Below are 27232 nucleotides of genomic sequence, written 5' to 3'. Positions count from 1 at the left end.
GACCACATATGGAGCACCACTCTCTTGGGAGGACCCCACTCCCTTCATTCCCTCTGTTGCCCTTATAAAAAGCCCGCAAGACTTTCACAAGTTCAAAGCAAGCAGAGAGAGAAGCCGAAGCGACCTCTGACCCTGTCGATACTCAAAGTCTTGGAGGCATGTGTCATTCGGAATGGTACTGCTCGCGTTCATATACGACCCTCTGCCAAGCTGCAGGATCACAAAATTCCCGCGGGGACATATAGCCTTTTCCAAAGGCAGATGGACAGAGCAAGAGCAAAGAAAAGATGAAGACAGGCAGCAGGGAAGTGGCAGAGCAATACATTCTCTCCTTCCAATGTCCAATAAATTCATCAGTTGAGACACAAACTCAAGAGGAGAAAAGTGATGGAAAATCATTATGGTAGAAAAAGCGAGGATTTAAATTACTTGCTGCGGGCAACTGGTGATTGCTTTGTGGTGGCACGGCCCAATTGAGAGTAGTATCTAAATAGTGAACGGTCTCCCCAGGCCGCAAATGACTAATTACTTATTAATGAGCAGACGAGGAAAGTGTGTGCTTTCAAAGTAAACACTGGTGAGCAAACTGAGCAAACAGAAAGAGGGAAATGGGTAAAAGAAGGGCAGGGTACATTGAAACTGAATTTACTTTTAATTGAAGGCAAGAGTCTTCTGGATATTTAGATAGAAAAACAATGTTTTTTGCCAATGTTTCAGCACGATGTCAAGCTCAGAGAAAGCAAGAGCATGACAGAAACGGGGGAAAGTGCATACAGAGAGAGAGAGAAAAGGTTAAACAAAACAAGGAGGGGAAGAGAGACCAAGACAGAGTGGCAGATAAAATACAAGGAAAAGTACAGATAAGTACAGAAATGGAAATGGAAAAGAGACATACCTATCTTGGGTGACCTTTACCGAGAACGGATTCACAGAGGAGCGAGGTCGAGATAAGGCTAATACACTGAGGAGAACATTTTTATTCCAACCTTTTCTCCTGCTGATGTTTCAGCAAACAATGGCCATACCAAAAAAAAACGTCCAAAGTCCACGACCTGTAAACCTGAACTCGGTTAAGGATCAGAATCAGCTGACACAAAGCACTGCATCATGTCTGAATAACTCCAAAACCAGACCTCAGCTAAATCCGTTTCTTTATCTATAGCCTTAACACTTCACCTGCCTCCTTCACATGCTAAATCTGAATAATAAAACAACTCCTGCTGACTGTTTGGGCTGCACAAAGAATCCCATACTCATACCTTCGCACTCTCAGATATTAGAAATTCATTTGCATTCATCAGCAACGCTGCCCCCGGGGGGATCTGTGGGAATATGTCGGATTGTTTAGTCAAAATTACAATACAGCTGGGGCAATTTATCTTTTGAAAAGCCTGTTAATTTGTTCAGGAGGAAATGGTGTTTTCATTTGCATGTTGAATAAGGAGGAGCTGGAGAACCCTGTTTCCAACCTGTTACGCCACTCGCTCCACAGCTAATGAGGCGGGGAGCGGGGAATTACTGATTCCACCGGGAGCTCTTAGCATGACAAACACACCATGACTTTACAGTCGGCTCCGGGCAGGTCCACGCAACGCATGTGTGTGTGGGTGTCGGTATGCCTGTGTGCGCACATGTGAGTGTATATGTGCATATTCGTGACTGCACAAAATGTCTGTGTGGTTTTTCCAGCGGCTAGGGTTGAAAGCCTGCAATTACATTCAAAATAATTAGATTAGTTTGGATTAGATCAAATACAGCCAATTATACAATAAGGCGAGAGAGAAAATGGGTAATAAAATTGCCCTTTGGTTAAGTGTGCTGCCTTGTAACTCAGGTGCAGACGTTGGCCGGGTACGTGTTTGTATGATAATTTGAGGATACATTTTAAATGTTATCACTCTCATTATGTTACGCAGCATGAGAAATACAAGTTATTACAACCTTACAGTAGAGAGTTGAGAGACTGCTGTGATGCCAGGTATAATTTTATAATCTTGCATGCTGCTGATTTCCTTAGAAGGCCCGGGATGAGTCAACGATTATTTTGATTCTTGACAGTCGATGGAGGTAAATGAGCAGCACTGAGTGAAGCCCTGAAATTAAAAGACACATATGATGATTTTTAAGAGCTAAAAAAAAAGCCAAACTTTACAAATATCTTTTCTTATAAGCCAATTTTTACAGTTTTAAGGCCTTTTCGCACATCAATATATTTAATATTTTTCAAATTGTTGTTTCTGTGACTTTCACACAGAATGGGAATATTACATGGTGAAAAAGCAGTGTACTTTTTTTCCAGAACAAGGTCAATTTTTCTGAGCTTTCGCGTCTCGAATAAAGGCATCAACCAATTACATTGTGCAGAGCGGAGATGTACCTATATTTATCAAATAACAATAAGGACGCTCCGTAGTCCGAACCAAGGCCAATTGAAGGAGGTTGGGACATGGGCGGACATGGGTCTTGTGGTATGGGGTATGACACATGCGCAGTGTAACTGGAGCTGCGGTCGTGCATTGCGATTGGCTCAATTTCGGCAAGTGCTGACCAGATTTTTCTGCGCCTGTGTTGTACCCCAAAGATATGACGTGTCGATGACCCAGCCTCTTTCAATAGGCCTTGGTCTGAACCTGGACGGCAAATTATTTTCAACCTTGACAAAGGCAGACCAGATCCACTCCTTCCATTCTTACCTTTCACAATAAAAGCCCAAGACATATAACATTCGCAGGCGAGTGTTTCACATTATCGTGTTGTTTATTTGTCACTCCCCCGTTGTGTAAAGGCCTTAAGGGACACATTTACTGCATGTTGGCATGATTCTTCTCTATTTGTCGAACCAGTTTTTAGGTCCTAAAGGGAAACTTCTTTTTAGTGCTTCAACATTAAAGCAGAAACATTGATTTTCTTATTAACTGAAACATAAAAGTTGCTTTACTGTTACCAAACGATTTGTTCACCACCACCACTGGCCTTGCTCTGGTTTGTGCATACAATTACTTCTTTGCATTCAGACTGCTTGTGACTTTTCCGCACAGGAAGATATCAGACTGAGGTTTATATTAACCACTGTGACACAAAAGATGGATGGGTAATGCAACTGAATCTAATGGTATGTGTGCATGTTAGTCTGCTGATTGTATGGTGCTCTCAAACAGACAAACAAAGCAGACGTATACATTATTACATACATTGATGCATCTTAACTTTGAATCGGGAAGAATAGAAACCCTCAGAAATATGCTTCACATAATCAGTCAAAAGAAATAACTTCTTTTCTCTCACTGTGTTCGTACTAGCAGTGACAACTGGTTTGCCTTGACATTGGGGAAAACTAAAATAATTGAGGCATGCCCTGTCTCACTTTATTTTTTGTTGAGAGTATTGGAGAAAGTTTATAATGAGCTTGCAAACTCCAAGGTGCTCCGTGCAGGCAAATGCAAGTAATCCTACGTCAATTAATTAATTAATTAATTAATTAAGAGGATTATACACCGTGTTATTTTCCCAAAGTCCTAAAGAGTTTTACAGTCCTATCAAAAAAAGTGCAGAAAAGAGCTCAAATTTAGAGGTAAAGAAAATCTACTTATTCCATCTGACAGCAGCACATGTAGGAGTAAAGGCTGTCCAGAGAGATTCGCAGTGTTCTTTTGTCACAAGTTAGACTGCGGTGGAGGAGAGAGGAGTGGATAACGGGGGGAAAGAAAAAAGATAATGGTGTAGAGAAGAGAGTAACTCCAGAGAACATAAATAGTTAATGATGCCTTAGCCGCTGGGAGAAGCTCACCAGAGCTACTTGTAAAGTAAACTGTCCATAAACACACCCACGCCAGTGAATAGGCAAACACTGGTCGACAGTATGCAAACACATCCAGCGTTAGACATGCTGAGTGAAAACGGACGTTTTGAACAAAGATCCAAACACACACACAATCCACCTCCAGTGATCAGAACCTGAATTTGCACCATCATCGTGGGGATATCAAGCGCTTAAAGGGTATTTTCAAGTAAAGTTCTTTTTTATTATCAGGAAATCCAACAACTGAGAGAAAAAGACATTGTAAAGCGCCACAGGTTTAACCCTGCAACATAAAAGCAATGCGCAACAAAGCCGACGCGAGATTAGTCGTCGGCTTGTAATGTTCAGTTACAGAGTCTGGTAAGCTGGCAGTCAAGTGCTGCAAAGTAGCATGTGATTTTCAAACACTTTGAGGTTTAATCTTTAGTTTGCTAATGAGGTATTTTGGTCGAATTTGAAGTCCGTGCCGTCCCAACGGAAAACATAAAAAAGATGAACTTCTGAACGATCGGGGGTTGCAACGCTGGTGCAAAAAGGGGCGCTGAAAGTGGAAGAAAAAAAAATACCGCCTTTAAAGTTCCCATTTACACACATGCTGACAAATGTGATAAACGCACACTGCGAGCGCTAATACTTTATGGGAGTTCATCATCACTGGAGCAAGAGGAAAAGCAATGAGGCTTTTTGGCAGATTTCCTGCTCACCCAGGGTTGACAAATTGCCAGGGCTCTCTGTCACAGCTCCACTTTGAGGCTGCTAACTGTTTCATCCGCCGTGATTTAGATCTCAGGCATTAAAGTAGCCCGGCGGAATGCACATTCCGCACACCTTCATTTGCATCACACAACATGGAGCAATTACAGTCACTTTGAATGGTAATTTGTACGAGACAAAGCTCAATGAATCAATAACTACTTTGTTGTTGTTGTTGTGCGGAATCACCGCAGATACATATTTACCTCAGACAGGCAATTTTGAAGGTGAGTACATGAAAACAATCTTCATAAACAGCACAAGGGCATAATTTAGGCGTTATCCAGTCAAAACAATCCCCTTCGGTCTGACGAAGATGCAGTTTGGAAGGTGTTAAGTACGACAATATATCTCTAATTTCTCTCCAAAAATGACTTGGAAGGTTACAATAAACACAAACAACACTTTGTAAAACACTTTATCTATTGCAATCAAGAATAATAATATTTCATCTTTAGCAGCCAGTAAATTTCTTCTACAGTGACGCCTTGCGGTTTTTAGGGGTTGTATTCTGATAAAAGATATTGTGTTTGAAAGATAGCAGTATAAATAATTATATACATGAATATATACAAATATGCAAATTAAAATGCAAACAAAAATTGCAAATTAATCACATATTTTTTTATTTTTACAAGTACTCTTATCAATATTAGAGTGGGCAAATATGCTTGATGCAAATGTATGTATATATTTAATATTGTCAATCAATTAACAACACAAAACAATGACAAATATTGTCCAGAAACCCTCAGAAGTATTGCATTTAGCATAAGAAATATGGTAAACTCAAGCCAAACAGGCAACAACGACTGTTAGTGTGTCAGTGTGCTGACTTGACTATGACTTGCCCCAAAAAACTGCATGTGATTATCATAAAGTGGGCATGTCTGTAAAGGGGAGACTCATGGGTACCCACAGAACCCATTTTCATTCATACATCTTGAGGTCAGAGGTCAAGAGACCCCTTTGAAAATGTCCATTCCAGTTTTTTCCTTGCCAACATTTAGCATAAGTTTAGAATGTTATTTAACCTCCTTCAAGACAAGCTAGTATGACATGGTTGGTACCAATGGATTCCTTAGGTTTTTGTAGTTTCATATGATTCCAGTATCTTCAGTCTCTTGTAGCTTTAAAACTGAGCCTGTTACAACCTAAAAATCCCAAATTGCCTTAATTCGTAATAACAAATTTGCGTCAACAGGTTAACTTTGGCAGCCCTAATATATATATATATACAGTATATATGTATTCTGAAAGGTGATATCAAACCATAAACATGAGCCCTTAACTGTAAGCAGAAAAAACATTACCATAAATGAACTCTCTTCAAACTTTGCTCTCAGTTTTCAGCTTTTTTACTTGAACATGCATGAAATAGCTTGTGCTTCCACTTCCAGGAAAACTTTTAAATAAGAGTTTTTGAATTGGTCCAGAGCCAAGATTTGTCATGCGGCGAGCTCTTTCTTTGTCATTCTAATAATGTTATTTCACAAAAAAAAAAAAATGCCTGCCAGCTGAAATTAACATTTACTTGGCAAAAGCAAAGCAGGACAAGGCTCTGAGAGTGTCTGTCTGTGTTGTTTCACACAATAAAGAGAAGTAATTGATTACATGAGGGCACTCTTGGTTACTCACTGTCTTGTTAATGTTCCTTTTCATTTGTGACATTATGTTTTTCATTTTGCGATATTGTGTTTTTTTTTGGGTGAGTAGACAAATGACCTAAATAAACAAGCTTAATGACGTAACTGATGCCGGGCGGTTGACTAGCGGTGTCATGGCAACACTGTCTGGGGACTGGAGTCTGGTGTGGCAAATCAGAGGCTTATCATACACACATTTTCTAATCTCCAATGCCAGAGATTAATCCCTGATTTTGCCAACTACAGATTATTTTGATTAAACAAGCTGCAAGAAGTAATGTTTTCCGAACCACAACAGTATAGTATAGTAAATACATGAAAGTATGTATTTTAGAAACCAGGCTGTACTAGATTAGTTATAGACTGAGTGATTCATTTCCGTGTATGAGTCAGACAAACAATGACTTAGAATTTCCTCCTGTTGCACGCCTCAGCACAATTTTACACAAGTGACAGATGGGTGTACTGTAAATGTAGTTGTGCATTGTCAGATTTGTGGTAGCGGAGTGTTATCTGTCCCTGCTGCGTCCTCTAAAAGTCTACCAACGCTTTTCTTTAAACTGCTTGTGTGCCCAATGATGTCTGTTTAAATGAGTTTGGAGAATGAGAGAACATTAGAGTAAACTCCCAAGAGGAGGCTGACTCACCTGAGGGTGAAAATTGGCACAGAGGAAAGCGTGGACAGAGCCAGATAAGTAGAGACCGTCTCTCTCTGCCGGATGGGTTTGGAGGGCGCCATCACCACGAAGTTGTTGTCCAGCTTCAGCTCCGACAGCGGCTGAAACAGCCTGACGCTCCCGATGCGCTGCATGGGTGTGTGCCCTGCGAAGTAGCCCATCGGCCTCTGCTGGTCCGGGCGAACGGAGCTGCCCTTTCTCGAATCCTCCGAGTTGCAGTCTCCGCTGTCTGTGGTTTGAACCATGTAGTAGAGCTCCACGGGTGTGCCCTGGGCCTGCTCAGAGACCCTCTGCCTGCCGGGCCTGACCGTGGGCAGGCTGAACCAGCTGGCGAGGGGCTCCAGCTCGGCAACACATATCCCGAGCTCGCCTTTTAGCCTGCACGTACCGCGCACCTCTTGGGTCTCGTGGAAGGCGAACATGCGGACGCAGGGCAGCTTGTGGATGGCGCTGTAATCATCCCAGTCCCTCCCGGCGATGTAGAACAACACCTGAACCTTTGGCCAACTGGGGTGAATCCTCTCGCTGATGATATAGGTGTGTACCTTCCAGTTGAATGTAAAGAGAGGCGGCGATGTCGCCGATGTTGGCGCTGATGACGTGGTGAAAGATGGTGCATTAAATGGGCCCGGCAGGGTCTGCAGCAGCTCCAGAGGGACAGGCTGCTGGACGGACAGCGGTCCATAGCTAGCATTGATGAAGGGCATCTGCCGGGCCTGGTGGATGAAGAAGGACTCCGTGCGAGCCTGCAGGCTGGAGTTCCTCATTAAGTCCTGGTTTGCCTCCTGTAGGAAGAACGCCGACTCAGCATTTAGGATCCGGTAGCTGACAGGCAGATAGATCGGCGTGGGGCCGTACCTCTGCAGGCCCTCCAGGATCACCTTGCTATCCACCACTGCAAACAAAGACAAAGAAAGAGATGTTATCTACCCCGTTGACCTTTGTTTCAACACCTGGAGTAATCCACTTCTGGTCATGCATCATGGTACTTACGGCTGCATGATGAAGATTCATTGTCTAAACCCTATCAACAAAAAGCCAAGAGCCAGGCGTGAAATCAGAAGGCAGAATGGGAAGAAATCGGAGGAAATAACTCACGACCACATTTAACATAACATTTGCATGCATTGCCTGCAACCCGAGGCAATCATATCTGCAGTCACTTCTAGCGGTGAATGTTAAATGGTTTGTTGGAGACATTTCCATATGATATCACCTTCATGAGCCGCTGCTCTTATTTAAAAGAATTTGTTAGACTCAATTCGAAACACTTGCGTCTTTCTGAGTCACTTGCTTATCAGTCTCGTCCACGTTCCCTCCGGCTCTCGATCCTTTTCCTCTGTTTTCTCCGTCCTTTCATTTTTTTTTTTTTCTCTCTAATGACTTGATCTCCTGTCTCCTTCCTGCATCCCTTCCTCTGCCATTCCAATCTCCTCTTATGCTTCTGTCAAGTATGAAAAGTTGGCATCAAATGCCCGGTCAGGTTCTTAAGCTGTGTCCCAATTCCACACAGTAATTCTAATCAGGTTTTGAGTGTATCACACTGGAAACATGACAGAATCGCAAACATTTTTGAATGTGCTGTTGATATGCATTTTTGTCCTTCAGTGCACGAAGCAAACAGCAGGACACAGCTGTAAAACATTAAAACAAAATGTTGACGGTGGTGCGACAGCTCCACGAAGTTCTTGGGAAACAATATTGCTTTCACTTTGCGAAGTTTAATTGGCAGTGGCATTTCAACGCTGCAGTTTGATTGATGTCTTCTGTGTGCAAGTAATGCATAATTTCCTGTAAGTACAAAATGTTACTGCTGCAAAAACGGTATACTAAGACAATTAGCGCATAGCATATGCTGTATGGAATTGGTAAATAGCATTTTTCTTGACTTATCCTTTTGATCAAATATCTCCTGATCTAATTTACATACTTCTACATACATTTCCATACATCTGTTTGTATCGAGACAACATATTGACATTGATGCACTGAGGAGTTTGGCATATTTTGTTTAATGAAAACAAAGATTTTTTTCAGAAAAAAAAACACACTTTCTATTCCTCGCCATTCTGACACTGTCACTCTCACATTTAAGAGTTATGACATTGAAAAAGAGTGAGATTTTTGCAAATTGCGGCAATCAGGCTCAAAGGGTTTTTGCCTGCGTGGGCCAAAGCTGCTGCTCCAGCTGTTCTGGTGCGCAAGCCAAATCATAGGTCCAAACTACAATAACTAACTTCCCCTAGTTCTTTGAACACCAGCATGCACCTGTCCCTTTCACCTCAGACACCATTTTTACCTCACATCAACGAAAGAATCTGTTTGGTGTTGCTAACAGAACTAAGGTATCATATTGCTGCAATGTATTCTCATACGATAGTTTGTATCATAGCTTACAAAAAAGTTATCCCTCCTTTTTGGTTTGTTTTCCTCGCAGTGCGTGCCAATTTATGCTTGTTACATGCATACAGTCTTTTCAAAATGAACTTCCATCTTCACAGGAAACTACTTGGTTAGGTTTATGCAAATATACTACTTAGTTAGGTTTAGGAAAAGATCATGGTTTAGCTTAAAATAACTCTAAAGTACGTCAGTTAAATCAACACCGGTATTCTAGGCAAAAGTCTGGTATTTCTTGACCTACCCATCCACCCCGACCTCCTCCCTACGTGCCGTTTGCCACTCTTTATATTTCCTGGCTCACGATTATGGGAATTACACACAAATTCATTTTGTGGGATATATACAAATCACAGTGTATTGCTTTCCGTAGGTATAGCTACTAACGGTGTATGAAATCAGCCTGCATATTGGCACCGGTATCAAACAAATTCAAATGATACCCAGCATTTGTTGTCCATCCCTTTCTTTATACCGGTTTTCCTCACAGCACACTCATTTGTCAAACCAACCAGCATGCCCATCCAACCTCGCCTAATATGGCCCTAAAACCTGCTTCCATCCCTCCCTCCCTCTCTTCATCCTGCAAATCCTCCCACCCCCCCTGTTTCTCTTTGCCATCAAGCTCCAGATATTTTGGACTGATGGAGTAGCCCATGAGAGCCCATTGATTTTCTGTCCCGAAGTCTCTGTGCTGTTGGAGACGTGGCGTGGCAGTGATTTGTGACGCTCCGTGGCAGCAGAGCAAATGACCGGCTGGCCAGATGGACAGAACCAGCATGAGGCATAGAAGCAGCACTTGAGAAAAGAGGGAGGAAACGAGGATGTAATGAAGGTTTACCCCACCTCCTCAAAAACCCTGTTTTACCTTAATGTATAGGCTACAAATGTAAAATATGGTCCTCAAATAGAATTATTAAAGGAACATTGTGCAATATTTCAGGGGATCTATTAGCAGAAATGGAATATAATATTCATAACTATGTTTTCATTAGTGTATAATCACCTGAATTTAAGAATCGTGTTTTCGTTAGCTTAGAATGAGCCCTTCATATCTTCACGGAGTCCGCCATAATGCTCCGCCATGTTTCTACAGTAGCCCAGAACGGACAAACCAAACACTGGCATATATATATGTCTTATTTACACTGATGAAAATTACCTCATAAAGCCATCTAATAATCAATACCCCTCATAAGGAGATAATGAGTCATAAAAAGGGTTATCATGTCTGGTTCTGTGCCATGCACCAGGCTATTTGCAGTAATAGGGGCATACTATGGAGAGCTCCTGGTGCTGAAATGCCGCTTTCATTATCTGCCTTTCATGTATGTGTTTTATCATAAGGCACTGTGTGTAACCCAGCCTAATGGGGGGGCCTAATGAATCCATCGGCGTCTTAATATCTGATCCTTCTTCATGTCTAGGCATGAGCAGCTAGGTCTGTTTCGGTCTATTACACATTGGTCAGGGTGTCTATTGAAACTTCAATGGCAGGAATCAAAAAAATATCTACACAGCATCCATTTAATAAATAAATTATATTCCCAAATAAACACAAAAATGTTCAAAATGTGTCTCTGCCGCCGCAGCTGGGAAAATTGTGTTGGCTGCCGAAATGAAAAACAGCCACACAGCTGAACTTAATTACAGACCAGACAGAAATTGTATACAATCATATGCAATAATAGTAAAAAAGTCTGACACTGATATGGGTAACAAAGCCGTGAAAATAATAATAATAAAAAAAAAAAAATGAATCATAAATATAAATTAGTTGCGCTATTCTGGAAGCAGTTGCTTTTCTGTTTATATCCTGGTTGTGAACCTTCTTCAAACTACTCGGACTCCAGTTAAACTGCGTTTTTTATACACCACTGCTGTTCCCAATGGGGAGGAATACAGAAAGATGTTCCGTAAAGACATCCACTGAGGCGGCTCACAGCGAGTGTCTGCTGCCGGTACACAGTTTTGACTGAGAGAGCGATGTTTACCCTTTAAAATGACAAAACAGAGAGCGATGTGGGGATGGGAGCAGGTGCTTAGTTGGTGCTGGATCATGCTTACAGCACAGTGAGAGGATTTTCCTGTCTCTTTTTTTTTCCCTCTAGGGGGGATGTGACACACTGTCCTACTTTTCCACTTACTATGACACAGATGAAACTATAATACTACAGCTACTATAATACCACATTACATCTGAAAAATATTGTAATTTGTAACTTCAGATTTAGAATATGTCCCTTTCCATGACACCATTAGGACGCCTTGAATGGAGAGGCAAAAGCCGGTGTGATTTGCAGCCCGGAGTTGCCCTTGGATTTCATGTCTGCAGCGACTGTACTTGTAAATCATGTCTGTGGGACTGTTTCTGCAAATGAAAAAGGGGATGATTTGTGCTGATAACTTAACCCCTGCGGTAAATCCTGGCTGTAAACTCTCGTGCAGGATTTCTCGGGCACTGCCAACTCCCTCAGGATGCGGGAGGCCGAGGAGTCTGATCACATATCACACGTGCGGCTGAACCGGACTGGCCTCATCATTAGACAGATGTTAGATTCAGGATTTAATGTCTTGATGTTATATTCATGTTGTGTGAATCCAGGGGGGAGGACTGGGAGCATGGGACTCCAGATTAAAATAAGTATTTTCCCGTGGAATTCCTGCAACATGCAGCTACCGACTTCTAAAATAAGCCCTCAAAATGATATTAAAGCATTCACGTCCCCGAGACAGCCACGTGTGGCTTCGAATCAAACCGTTTCCTATAATCACCTGTTCCCATCCCTGGCGACTCTGAGTAGAACTTCACCCAAGAAATATAACCCCTTCATCTTTCCTCCCTCCGTCCTATCTTTATCCTCCATCGTGTGTGAGTCTTGCAACCAGTCCCTGATCAAACATATTAAGTTGGCCTGGCTTCAGTAATACATTAATCAAACAGATTTTCTTATGTGAAATCTACAGGGGGAGAAGTGGTCGAGGTAAGTGGTGGGAAAACGAAAAGCAGCGGGGTTACTGCTAGGAAGGATCCGTCTTATGTAAAACGCTCGTGAGAGTTTGTACGTGTTCTCGAGAGTTTGTGTTCACGTATTTACCTTCTGCAGGCATTCTGTACACTGTAAAAAAAAAAAATAATAATTTTTTTTCAAGAAATTTTACATTTTTGGTCTGTATTTCAAAATGACAGAAAAAAAAAGTAAAAATTACATGTTTCATTTGTGATTTATATGTAAATGGTCTTAGATTTACAGTATTTTTTGTAATCACAATCGTAATTATCTGTATTTAAACTTTTCTTGATCATTTTTAAAGATAATTATTCTGTTTTTTAGATGTTTATGACTTTATTTTAACAATTAATTTATGTTAGAAGAAAAAGGATTTCGTGGAATTCTAAAAATATTTCTTGTAAAAATACAGATTTTTTTTGCAAAACGCCTGAGAGTTAATGTAAATTCTGGCTTTTGCAACATAAAATTACATGTTTCATTTGTGATTTATATGTAAATGGTCTTAGATTTACGGTGTATGACTATTCTAACAATAAATATATGTTAAAAGTAAAATATTTCTTGTAATATTACAGTAATAAAGGCTAATTATATGAAGATAATTACTGTTTTTTTTTTCACAGTTTATTTATGTTAATTAACAGACAGTATTTTTCCGTTTTTTAACAGACATTTTCTGGTGCCCCTGCTGCCGGAATATTTTCGTTATTTTACACTTTTTTTTTTACAGTGTATCTCTACACTTGTTGGACGGTTGCATTTTGCAGTTCTGTGTGACATTGTTTGCATGCTAATTTGAATGAAGTGTGTTTTAGATCAAGGTTCTAGTAATGTAATGAAGTCATGAATCAAGTGTTAAGGTTCATTTGTATTATCTTCATTTTCATTTTATTATCATTTTGTGTTGATTTTAACAGTCCCTACGGACAAAAGCAGTAGAGTTTCCGAGCACCAGAGTCCCTTTAGAAAGCCTATATTGTTTACTGCAGCAGGGTCTGACAATCTGCCCCGCACAATCCTGGTTCTGGTTCTCCCATGCCTCCCTTCCCAAAATACGGCTTGGGCCTCCAGCAACGTGATGTCGGTGTTGGCGCCCAGCGGGGATCGGCAGAGCAGCGAGGCGAAGCTCTGCTCTTGGTCAGTGAGCTGGTCGCTGCCAGAGGCCCTGCTGAAATGAGCTGAAGGAGTTTCAAGTGAACCTCCATGATGTTGTGTGTTTTACAACAATAATACAACTCTATGTCTTCTCTCTCCCGTGAAAGGCATCTGATCCCTTCTGAGTTGTCCCCCCCCCCAGTAGCTCCGATTACAACGAGAACGGGACGTTATATTTACACGAGACGGATCGTTTCTAGCCATAACCCAGCAACAGGGGATGGAGTTGGGAAGTGGGAGGTGGTGGTGGTGGTGGTGGTGGTGATGATGATGGTGGATTGTCTTCTTCCAAGTGTTGAGAAACAGTCAAAAGATCACAGCCCCAGCAAGAGATGATGTGCTTGGCCCACATGCCTCCTTCATTGTAGGACTCAGTTTAAAATTAGACTTGTTTTTCTTGTAGAGCCGTCACGAACACGGCAGTGCAGAGTTCACTGCCTTCCAGCCCGCTGATGCAACTCTTACTGCCTCATTTCTCACTGACAACAACCACAAGTGGTCACTGACGAAGCTGGCATGTGAAATCTAAATATGGTCCATCTGCCTGTCCATTTTTCATACAGTTCTGCTTTGGGCCATGACGGGCTCAAAGGAAAAGTTTGAAATGTTCTACGTGTTTCTTATTGTAGAGAAATCCTATAAAGACTAAAAACCAGCAATGAATGCATCCTTCTAACAAGGAAAGCCTGCTATAGCTCATTCCTCTGAGCTCAAAAACACGTCACACACTTTTGCAGACATGTTCCTACCGTATACCCCGAACATGGGCACTGTAGTTTGAGTTTCAATCCCACATTAGTGCTCAAATTTGATCAATCCACAGCTGAAAGTAGTCCTCCACAAATGTACTATTTCTTTTTTGAGTAACATTTGCCACAAACCCTTAGCAAAACTCCCTAACGTTTTAAATATTATGACGTTAACATTTGTCATTAGTTAGCATTTCTTGTCGAGACACTTCACTCAAAGCTACAAGTGTTAACATTAAGGCTGTAAAAATGAACGCGATAACGCAAATTTGTTTTAATGCCACTAATTTCCTTTACGCAACTTGTGATTTTTTGTTTGTAGCGAGCTCAGTTTTAAAGCTAAAGTTAAGATATAGAGAAGATATTGGCATAATATGAGCATAGTGTAGTGTTTTTTTTTTTTCATTGGATTATTGACAGTAATAAACTCTTTAAATCAAAATAGCTGTTTTCCAAACTTTGACCATTTTACACTATTGAATGTCGACTGTGAAAAGTTCTGCCTTTCATGCTTAAATGAATCCCTCAGTATCTTATAAAAATGAGTCTTTACAGCTTTCAAACCAAACTGTCGGATGTGAGTCATCTTTTCAACAACTTTTCAATAGCCTCTGGGGACTTACAAAAAGAACGCAGATGGACCTAAGCAGCTATTTGCAGTTATTGTTAAGAAATAAAATAGAGGGCCAGAAAATCACCCCAAGACGCATGTTAAACTACCCATAACATGCCATTTTCAGGCTGTTTGATGTAGTTCCCACTTTTGCATCAGGAAGTGTCAAAGCTTTCTACTTTAGTGTTTTAAAGAGGGAGGCACATCTTGTTTTGTGTCTGCTAATACTGACATTTAAAAAGCTTTGTGAAATACTAAATTTCCGTAAGTCCACAAGGTAAAACATTAAGACGTGATCTTTACGTGGCATTTTCTTTTGTTAAACTTCAGTTAAACGCTCTGTAGAGGGACTGCTCAGGGGACCTTGAGGTCACCATCAATGGACCTACTGTCGGTCAGTATGAGAGGTAACTCTTTTTATTTTCAGCCACAGAACAATGGAATGAAAAGGGTATTTTTGGGCTCTTGGATATAAATGTCAGCTGCTGCTCAGATGGAGAAAATGCCATTGGCAAAGTCAAGAAGTTTAAAAACCTTATCAAAGACGGTTTCTGATATAGTGTTGTGTGCGCACAAAGGGTAGAGGAGGCTGAAATGTCTCCAAAACCTCTGAGCAGCACGACAATTAGCCAAGCTATTGAAAAACCCAAAACTATTTAAATTGCTGCAGTGACTGAGGACTGATTTTATCAAATTTAATCAAGCATTATCATAATACTCTACTACTCAAAAAGCCAGAAAAAAGCCATTAATGTGAATTTTTCTGTACAAAACAAATACCAAATTTATAAGGACTGAGAAGAACAATGTCCATCATGCATTGGGAGTGTAGAGTATTGCGACATTATATTTTGTGATACTGTATCGATTCTCAGAAACACATAATATATTTTTAATGAATCACTCATATGCAAAGATGAACCAATTCAATACTTTATTTCATTTGCGAAGACATGCGCTCTATCAGTGTATATGCTGTATCGCATGTCTAAAAACACTGTATCAATTTTTTATTAACCACTTAAATATCTGGTTGACTGAGCCACTATTCTGTCTTTCCGAGGTTGTAGCGGGCTCAGTTAAAAATAGAGTGAAGATACTTGTATCATATGAAACTAGAGAACCCAAGGAATCTGTTGGTACCAACCAGATCATACTTGCATGTTGGGATGGAGGCTAAGTAATGCTCCAAAGTTACGCTAAATGTTGGCAAATGGCCACGGCATGGCCATTTTCAAACGTGTCCCTTGACCTTTGACCTCAAGATATGTGAACGAAAATTAGTTCTATGGGTACCCACGAGTCTCCCCTTTACAGACATGTCCACTTTATGATAATCACATGCAGTTTTGGACAGGTCATAGTCAAGTCAGCACACTGACAGCTGTTGTTGCCTGTTGGGCTGCATTTTTACATGTTATGATTTGAGCATATTTTGTATGCTAAATGCAGTACCTGTGAGGGTTTCTGGACAATATGTGTCATTGTGTTGTGTTGTTAATTGATTTCCAGTAATAAATGTATACATACAATTGCATACAGCAAGCATATTTGCCCACTCCCATGTTGATAAGAGTATTAAATACTTGACAAATCTCCCTTTAAGGCACATTTTGAACAGATAAAAAATGTGAAATTAATGTGCGATTAATTGTGATTAACTATGGACAATCATACAATTAATCATGTTTAATATTTTAATTGATTGGCAGCCCTAATGTGATTTTTTTGAGAGATTGTGAAACAAACCTGCGGCATTATTTCCCCCTACGTGCATTTGTATTTAAAGACAGTAAGCGCTTGCATTGAATTCCTGTCCATCCCTTCCTCTGAACATTATTAATATTGTGGTTTGCATTATTTGAGTTCCTAGAGCAGCTGCAGTGCCTGATGTCCAAGGCCCATTGACTTTCACATGCAGTTTGGGGCAAAAACTATTTTCACCTATTCTAAAAATGATGTTTGAATATTTCTGCACCCAAAAACAGTCTTACATAAATTGGGTATGACTGGGGAGCTGTGGATCATCTTGTGGATCCAATGAGCCCAATTGTATTCATGTGTAATGATGTTAGTCCCCATAGTAGCCATTTCACATAGTGACTTTTTTTTTTACTTAGATTTTATGCAGATGATGGTGTTGTCTTTATACTATGACAATTTTCCTGAACTTAGATTAAAAATATCCCAATATATTGCCTTGCTTACGTATCGCAATATATTGAAACATAACCCCTGTATCATGATATACTGTATATTGTATCTCCAGATTCATGCCAATACACTGCACTATTGTGCATATAATTATTCATTATTCTTATGCTCGTCCATTTACTATTTCAAAAGCACACTCAGCATGTGCCCTCTTAAATTCAGCGCAGGCTACTAGATATAAAACCGTCCTCAGTGGCTGGCAATATAATCCCCTGGTTAGTGAAATGTCGCGGGTGATAGCTCAACACAAACAAAACACACAGCAACACTAATCCTTCTAAGTGCCCATCACATGCTCCCTGACACTGCAGGAGAACCGGGGCAGAGCAGAAAGCCCACTCCCAGCTGGGGGTTAATCGGATCACATAAAAGCAAAGCACACCTCATCTTTCATCACTAGGCAACACATTTATGCAGCAATCGATAGGTGGAATCATATTTTCCCCTTTCAGAGAAATGAGGGAAAATGAAGTATTGTGACCCGACCAAGATGGATTGTGCAGCGCTTTGTACCTTTCAGATATAAGCCATAAGCCCGGGCTCCTTGTTTCTTCAGAACTTGAGTTGTTTTCATCTCTGACAAATCTTATAGCGTCTTTACTTCCCAAAATGGCCTTTGGGTCATTTCTGTCGATAAATTCCCACAGACCCAACATGAGTAATTTACAGCGTGCCCGTCATCTGTCTTCCTCCCAAGCAGCTGCCTCTCATCTCACCTTCCGAGCACACAATCACATCAATACAGATATATTAGCAGGGCCACTTTGCCGCATTCCTTCGGGACTGTTGGTCTGCATGAGAAAACATTCCTCTCTTACACATAATCTTATAAGCACCACTGGCAGCAAATGTACATCGCTTCACAATAAAGATGGATCCATCACAAAGGCTTAATTATTCATTTGCATATTAGAAATAGATGTTTTAACATGTTCTGAGACTGTGTGTCCAGTAGGGATATTGTTAAATACTTCCAAGACTGCCTTTGTGATAAATCCCTCTTTATGCTAATATATTTGATTAAATGAGCATTTGCTGCCTTTGTTATTCTTCAGTAACTAATTAAGTAAAATAAATGAAGTAGCCTGGAGGGAATTAAAATAATTTTAGATGACACAGTTCATCATTCTTTGACCAGGTTTTCTGCTATTGGTGGGTCTAGAAGAGAGTAGAAGAGACCCCGAATTTGAAAACTGCACATTTTTTATGCTCTTTGATACAAAAATAAAGAAGAAATCAGAAAATTCTACGTTTATCTTCAAGGAGACAGCTACAATAAAGCAAAAACTTCCCCCTTTTCTCTGCTGAAACGGAGGTGCGGGGAGTAATTACATATTACATGGTCCAAACAATGCCGAAAATGAGTTGTTTGTAAGCTGTCATTTCTTAAACAGCCAATGTGTTGCTTCACAAGCCGCCTCAATTAGATCCGAAAGGTAACTGCTGCTACGACTGACATTTAAAATCCATCCTCCCGTCTCTGCTCGCTTGGAAATAATGTATTTCAGTGTTATCGGAATCTTAAAGAAACACTAATGGAAATGAAAAAGATAAACCCCCCGTTTGGGCATTAGTTATGCCTGGCTGGGGAAAACTTCCAGCAGCTTCCAAACATTTCTTTGTCTGCGTAAAGAACATTTTTCCCACTCATTCTGCGAGACATCGCGTCTCCCTGGTGGGGTTACTCAGCAACAGCAATGAGCGGCGCTTCGCCGGTTGTGCGAAGAGGAAAACAACCTCAAAGCTTTCTGCCTTGAAGACACATTTGGGACATGAATGTGCTTTTTATGACTCTTCAATTCTGTCCACTGCCTGTGGGCCCGGCGCTGTGCATTGTACGGCGTCGGGGAAAGGGAGGAGGTGAATGGCGGAGTAGGGAGTCACTAAGGAGCCGCTGGTTGTTTAAATGAGATGAACTCGGAGAGGAGAGCTCTTGAAGGAGCGGGGCCAAATGTGCTGAGCAGAGCAGAGCGGCAGTTAGCCTTCGTACGAGGGCACCCACAGGGGTAATCGAAGGCTTTGGCTTAAACATGTGGGCTCTGCTGTTGTCGTTTAAGACCACAGATTGCCTCTGTGAGCGTATGAATGCGACCAGCTCCCTCTCGCAGTGAAGACACTTTGAAAGCGAGTCAAATAAAAGTAGTGACAGTGACAGATGGTGCGGCGGTGTGCTTAGACGGAGGGGGACCTGCGTCATAAATAACAACGACTCTCGGCACATGGGTAATGGTATCCAAGTGAATCCATATCAGGTATACTTTATAATATCCACTGGGAATGTTTTTTTTTTTTTTTTGTGCAAATATACGAAATCAGATGCAGTTAAGCGGGTAAGAATAATGCAGTGAGTTGGCAAAAAAGGAGCAGGGTGAGTAATGTTCTGGCATTTCCAGCAAGGTTACATTGTGAGAAAGTCAATGGGCCTTGGACATCAGGCACTGCAGCTGCTCCAGGAACTCAAATAATGCAAACCACGATATTAATTATGTTCAGAGGAAGGGATGGACAGGAATTCAATGCAAACGCTTACTGTCTTTAAATACAAATGCATGTAGGGGGAAATAATGACGCAGTTTTAATGCACAATCTCTCACAAAATCACATTAGGGCTGCCAATCAATTAAAATATTAAACATGATTCATTGTATGATTGTCCATAGTTAATCGCGATTAATCGCACATTAATTGCACATTTTTTATCTGTTCAAAATGTGCCTTAAGGGGAGATTTGTCAAGTATTTAATACTCTTATCAACATGGGAGTGGGCAAATATGCTTGCTGTATGCAAATGTATGTATATATTTATTACTGGAAATCAATTAACAACACGAAACAATGACAAATATTGTCCAGAAACCCTCACAGGTACTGCATTTAGCATTAATAAATATGCTCAAATCATAACATGGCAAACTGCAGCCCAACAGGCAACAACAGCTGTCAGTGTGCTGACTTGACTATGACTCGCTCCACAACTGCATGTGATTATCATAAAGTGGGCATGTCTGTAAAGGGGAGACTCGTGGGTACCCATAGAACCCATTTTCTTTCACATATCTTGAGGTCAGAAGTCAAGGGATCTCTTTGAAAATGGCCATGCCGGTTTTTCCCTGCCATAATTTAGCATAAGTTTGGAGCGTTATTTAAAGGTTATTTAAATGTTATTTAAAGGTTATTTATAGGGCTAGTTGCGTGAATGCATTAAAGAAATCTGTACCATTAAAACGAATTTGTGTTATTGCGTTATTATCGTGTTAACAGCACTAATAGTTTTATTTTACGAGGTCAATTAAATTAACATCAGTTAGATTATTTAAAGTTGAAATATCCTGAATCACTTTTTGAAGTGCTTTTTCACATACATTTGAGCCAATCAGAGCAGACTGGGCTTTTTCGGGAGGGGGGTCTTAAAGAGACAGGCGCTAAAACGGAGTGTTTCAGACATAAGTTGAATACAGGTATATTCAAACAGACAGTATAAGAAAAATATATATATTTTTTAACATTAAAGCATGTAAACATGCAGTAGAAACCCAAAATACAAATATGAACCTGGAAATGAGCATGATATGTCCCCTTTAATGTGCTTTAGATCCTCTGGTTTACAGTACCTTTAAAGCATTAGGGATAATGAGCATAACACCAGGATAATGTATGTGAACAGATGTTTACCAGTAATACAGCAGTGTGGAGGTGTTTAATGTCTCCATCTATTGATAATCAATCATTCATTGCCAAGCTTGACATCCCAAACTGATAAAATCCTCATAAAGGAGTACATTAGTCATTAGTTTGTTGTGGATGAATGATTTCCCAACCAATAACTGGAGATATACCACGTAAACAATCAACTAAGGGATAGAGAAGGATTGAGCTGTACCAGACCAATATTCCTCGCTGGAAGATACTATTTTGAGAGTGAAAAATAAAAACAGGGGCTCAAATGTGAGAAATGAAGATAATAACAGGACACTCGACAGCTGTCTCTTCCAAAAAGTACTGAGGCCCGAGTTTATTTATCCTATGGACAGGTAGAATAGAAGAAAATGACTGTTATTTCATCTTCTTCTATTTTTTTTTTTCTTGTCCTCATATCACATTGACAGAAGGACAACTCTGTCAGGCCCTCCATAATAACAGGTTGCAGAAATTGTAAGTAAGAAAGGGCAGTCGAGGTAAGTGACTGCGTCTTCAGTTAGAGTTAGAGAGACACTCTTGAGTTTAAATTTCCGTAAGTAAGGATGAGAAGTATGATGGGTTGTACAACGAGGCTGAAAAAAAAACAAATATACGGCTCTACATGGCAATACTGAATGGAGAACAGTGATGTAATGACATTTCACAACACAGTTATGGTCAATTTACTGTTAAATCACAGTAAGCAGATGGACCTTTACTGCAAAGTTACAGTTAAATACAGTAATTCTACAACAAGATACTGCTAAATCACAGTAATATACTGGCATAACTATGCTGTGAGGTCACAGTATACAGCCTGTTATTTCACAATACCTTTCTATAAAAATGGTTTCATTTAGTGTGAAAGTAATGCAACTAGTAGCCAGTGGTTAACTGTGAATATACAGTGAAATAATTTACAGTGTAGTCTTAGCGATGTGGTCTAGATGGCGGTAATTGCATGTTGCGCCTGGATTTTGACAGCTCGAGGATCTGTATTTGCTGCCTGGTGGAGGAGGAGTGTTGTGTGCTACAGTATAATGAGTGTTCTACGTGTGAAAGCATGTATGTTTGGCTTTATGTGGTCGGGAGTCCAAATCCAATGATCGGACCACACAATGTAAACATGCAACACAAAGAGGAGATTTGATTATTTGTTTTTGCATGACGTGAAAGCGTGCCATACTGTACATGCTTGTGCTGTAAATGTACGTGGGATCTTTGCTTCTTTATTATGTATTCATGTTGGACTAGAGACAACTGCCATAGAGCCTCAGGCAGACACCATCAATACACTGTTAAGAATGTCCCAGTAAAATAGCAATAAAGAACTGGCAGCAGGGTCGCCTTTATGTTACTGTAAAATTAACATTAATATACTGTCGCTGGAATTTACAGCTTTGAACTGTTAATGAAAAATACAGTTTGAACTGGGTTTTTTTTATTAATTTCACAGTATTTTACAGTTAATTTACTGTTTAAAGATACATTATATAGCTGTTTTTCATTTGTTTTAATGCACTATTTAGGTTGTATTTTTTACATATATTTTAATAAACATAATTTTTTTTCCTAGATGAATAGACTTAGCAGGTTACAGACATAGGAATAGTCACACTGAATACAATTAAAGGCACTTGTTGACACTTTTCCCAAAATGTCTGTCTATAGCTGGCTACAAGCACAGAATGCAAACCATAACAACATGTGAGTGAAGAACAATAAAGCTAATTCACTGATTTTACAATCATGTACAATGTACAAGCCTCACATGTGCAGATCAGGTCCCAGAATTAAAAAAAGTACTGCATGAAACTGTTACTGATGATACTTTAGACAGTTGATCAGCAGTAAAGTGCTGTTTTTTAAAGATGCATTATAGTTCAGTTACAAAACGGCCTATGAGCGTAATTTAACAGGTTTTCTTTTGTATTAACAGTAAAGCACTGTTTTTAGCAATAACAGGTTAATACTGTTGAAATCCTGCTGTAAATAAACAGCAATTGTTTACAGTGTAGAAATTTTGATTTTGGTCAAACTATAGATGATCAAAAGTAAAAACCTCTAAAACTGTAATAACTGCAAGTATGGCCCAAATGCATGTTTTGTGTGTATGCAACGGGATGCCTCTGGCGCAGATACAGTGGATTGTGTTGATCGGTGGCACTGGAGGAGAGTTGCGCGCCTCTGACAGCAGCGAGGTGGTAAACAGCATGGAAGAGAGGAGCCTGCCTGGTTTCCGTGGCCCTGAGGAAGTCCACTGCACGCTCCAGCAGGAGCAGAGGGAGAGAACAGACAGTCATTTCGCTGCTGCTCAGAAACTCTGAAATGAGATGAACTCCGAGGTCTCTCCCTGCAGCAAGCAACGCTCACGGCGTGCATTTCTTTATCCATATCCTCCCCCATAAAGTGCCACAGAGAATTGTGAGTCTTTGAGTGAGCTTAGTGGTTCGGGGAATAAGCGGGAAATGGAAATAAAGATGCCAAGAGAAAGGCTGTCTATCATTTTCACTCAATGCTCAGACCTAGTTTTATTTGTCAGCCTCGTCTTCCTTTTGCCAGATTTTGTGACTAACAGAAGCTGTGAAAGGTTTAGTCAGATAATTACCTCGCGATCGCCTTGGGTTTTTGCTGAGAAAAAGCTTTTCTTCGTTTTTTTTTTTGTTTGTTTTTTTAACAGCTGGTCATAAAATAAGATGCAGTGCATCATAAAATGTATTTACATCACCGTGGAACGCTGTCTCTCTTTGGTACATAACTCATGGTTGATATCTTTGACATGTTTGATACAGAAGCCCAAGATTGCCCATCATACAGGCAAGTAGAATAAATCAAACATAAATCTAAGCAAAAGATTCACAATCTGTTATTTCATCTTATTCTAGATGGTGAGAGCGTTATCTTTTTTTTTTTTTGCTCCTTGTCCCCATTTCACACAAGCAAAAAGGATAACTCTATATAGGCCTTCCATAATAACAGGTTGTTGGAGAGAAAAGGCTGTTGAGGTATAGAATCTTCAGGTAGAGAGACGCTCTTGAGTTGAGTTTAATTTCCTTGAACAAGGATGAGGAGTCTGATGGCACAGCGAGGCTGACAAAAGTAAATTACCTAGTCTGTAAAAGAAAAAGGACGTGCAAATGTGGAGCACCCTTTAGTTCAACAGCAGTGTAGAGTTATGTTCTCGATCTATGCCTCGAAAAATGGTTCTCCTTAAAGCAGTGGTGGGTAGAATTGGATCAAATATGATCACTAACTTTCTCATTTTAAAGCTAAACAGAAAACTAGGAGATGTTTCTGAGAACATCTGAGGAGAGAAATAAGCATTACAGTAACCGAATATTGATTCATATTTGATCAGCGCTGCGTAGTTTCACCATTTAATCGGAGTTCGCGAGTGATTGACAGCTGCCTCCGTTGAATGAACAGCCAATAGGAACGCTCTTTCTCTCACTGAAATGACCTGTGATTGGCCAAAGTCTCCCTTCACAGGCTAGATGTTTTAAAACCTGAAAACAGAGCCATGAGGATGTGCAAAAAAGTCCAGTTATCTCTCAGAACACTTGAATTACAATATGCTGAAAGGTTATTATGGAATTTGTGTCCAATGATGCCAAAAAGCATTCTGCCTACTGCAGGTTTAACTCCATCTAAAACTCCACGCAAGACTCTTCCAAGACAGCCAAGAGTCCGCTGCCAGGTGGAATTCTTAAATAAGTCTTATCACGATGCATTACATCAGCAGGGTAACCTTTAACACCATTCACTCAACGACGGGTGTCTAATAAAAGTGAGTGGGCTATAGCACACTACAGTATGTCTAGCCCAAGGACAGAGAAAGGTTCCGTGCAAAACAACATGAGAAAAAATGCATTGTTTAATGATTTCAGAGACAAATTGTGCCATTGCTTTTAACAAATTTCATAAATGAGTTCGGATTGCCGGCTGCTTAGTTGGCGAACGCAGACGGGGTGCTATGAAGCAAGGTCACATGATCATACATGGCAGCTGCAGGATATTAAAGCACTAAACTACCGCAGATTTTTTACAACCACAGCAGCTTTAAGAGCCGGATATAACACATCTGAAAATTTTAAGACCTATACCACCTATGACTTGACTATGACTGGCCACTTATTTTTATCTTATTTCATTTTTTATAGTGTGTTTCTCAACGTTTTTTATGTTTTATGTAAAGCGCTTTGAATTGCCTTGTTGCTGAAATGTGCCATATAAATAAGTAGCGACTGGGGAGTTGTTTTCTCCTCTGATAGAGGTGATATCGTTTTTATAGAGGTTATTTAAATCTAAAAGTGGTGTGCGTGTGCGTTGATTCAGAATTGCAATAAAGCTGACAATTTCCATGTAAGATGTACTAAATCTAAAATAGAAACTAGAACATTCATAATGATAAACACATTTTTGACCCATGCATAAATGAAAGGGAATGTCTTTCAGAAAGCGTATTTCTCCCAGTATATCATATTGGCTCTTTAAAAATCCAAGGAACTCGGTTAGTTCTTCCAATATCAAGGTAACCATGTTTGAAATCACTTTGACAAAAAAGCGGAACTGCGGGATAAATTAATTACCTACATAAAGCAGCCAGAACAAAGCGATAGAAGATGTGAGAAGCGGCGCTGCAAATATCTCTGAGGATTTCAACAATGACCAAAATTGAGCCGTAATGATTGGCCCCATCCAGGTAATTACCAAGCTGTTTTTTTTGGCCAATGACATTTTGTATCACTCGTTCCTTTTATGAGAGACGACCTCTAAATTGTAACTGCTCATCAACTCAACATTAACTCAACCCCAGCAACATTAACGGATGTGTGCTAAGCATTGGCAATGTTTATACAAGACAAACTTTAAAGGGCACCAATCATGCTCACTTTCAGGTTCATACTTGTCTTTGTGGTTTTTACTAGAACATGTTTACATGCTTTAATGTTCATAAAACACATTATTTTTTCTCATACTGTCTGTCTGTATTCAGCCTTTGTCTGAAACGCTCCGTTTTAGCGCCTGTCTCTTTAAGACCCCATCCCGAAAAAGCCCAGTCTGCTCTGATTGGTCAGAGTTTTCTGGTCTACCGCATCTGCATTGTCACCATCTTCACGCTGTCACTACAGCCGGGGACTCACTGTGTGTGTGTGTGTCAACTACGCGGAAGTTTAGCGGCACTTCTACCGGTAACTGCACAGTTGTGACATCACAACCTTACGGAAGTACCGACGGCTCGTTTAAAGGCTCAGTTTCTAAATACGAGCTGTGTGCATTTCCCCATGAATTGAGCATTTTGATACTTTCCGAGTGTTTATAGAGCACCTAGACCTGCTTTATAATAAAAAAAGACATGAAAATCTCACTTTCTACAATATGAGACCTTTAAAGTTATAACTTCTTTTTTATGTATCAATAAGACTGGGAACAAAGCACATAGCCACCATTTGAACTACAATACAATGACACACTATGACATCAACAATGGCTAGACCATCCTGTAAAGGTCATACGGCCATCAAGGCTGGAAGCTGAATCCAGTTTGAAAGTGCTTCAAGTAGAAGTACAACAAATGATCGGCAGTTGGTCCACCACTTTGAGCCAGACTGAAATATCTCAGCAACTATTGGATGGATTGTCATTAAATTGTGTACATACATTCATGCTACTCAGAGGATGAATGCTATTGACTTTGGTGATCACCTGACTTTCCATCTAGCATCACCAGTAGGTTTCATTTATCAACTATCACTACATCTGCTGAATGGATTGCCACACAATTTTGAACACTGGCAAATTCATGGTTGCCAGATGATGTATGATGGATCCCTGGATGACTTTTTGTTTTGAGTGAAATAAATGTCTCAACAGTTATTGGATGGACCGCCATGAAATTGGTACAGACATCCATGTATCCCCTTAAGATGCAGCCCGTTAGTGCTTGGTACATTAATGTGCGAGGCATTTAGAGTACGATAAGAATCCCTTTCTTGCTTTTGACATGACATTTGTACGCCATGTTGTCTGTACTGAGTCCAATGTAAACGCAGCCGCGTAAAAATGCTGAGCTTCGAGCTAGTGACGTAGAATAAAAAGTGATGGTGGATGGGTCCAACAAACACGACTTTTAACCAGGAGACCGATGTTTTGTTTTGCAAGTTACGTTAGTGACTTATGTCTTGTGTTTTGTAGAACTGACGTTATGTTGTTTCCGTATATGTTTTTGCTTAGTTTACATAATTATTAACCCAGTAATAACGTTTCCTTTAACCTAACTAAATGGTTTTCTTGCCTTAACCTAAGTCAGTGGCTTTGTTGCCCCCCGCTGGTACTGCATGTTAATACAGGCGTGTAATATTCACGTCTCTGCGAGGCAAAACGTGACACTGACACGCTATTCTCCGGTGGACAGGGAGGTCTGTTACACGCTTTGGCAGTGATATTGGGTTGAATCTGGACAGTTAGGTGACAAAGTTTTTGCTCTGCTTTTCTTTTACATCTATTTTGAGCCCTGCTGTCATACATTCACT

At 40.3% G+C, this 27232-nt stretch overlaps 1 protein-coding gene across 1 annotated transcript in view; it reads right to left on the bottom strand.

Moving 5' to 3' along the window:
* Nucleotides 1-27232, bottom strand: part of si:dkey-112m2.1 (transmembrane protein 132C) — a 179929-nt gene that overhangs the window by 112254 nt on the left and 40443 nt on the right. Inside the window, exon 3 of the mRNA XM_037753121.1 lies at nt 6846-7770. Within this exon, the coding sequence (XP_037609049.1) occupies nt 6846-7770 (925 nt within the window). The remainder of the gene's footprint in view (nt 1-6845; nt 7771-27232) is intronic.

This window comes from Sebastes umbrosus, chromosome 19 (assembly GCF_015220745.1).
Source record: "Sebastes umbrosus isolate fSebUmb1 chromosome 19, fSebUmb1.pri, whole genome shotgun sequence".
Lineage (NCBI taxonomy): Eukaryota > Metazoa > Chordata > Actinopteri > Perciformes > Sebastidae > Sebastes > Sebastes umbrosus.
This window is presented reverse-complemented; position numbering and strand designations above follow the sequence as displayed.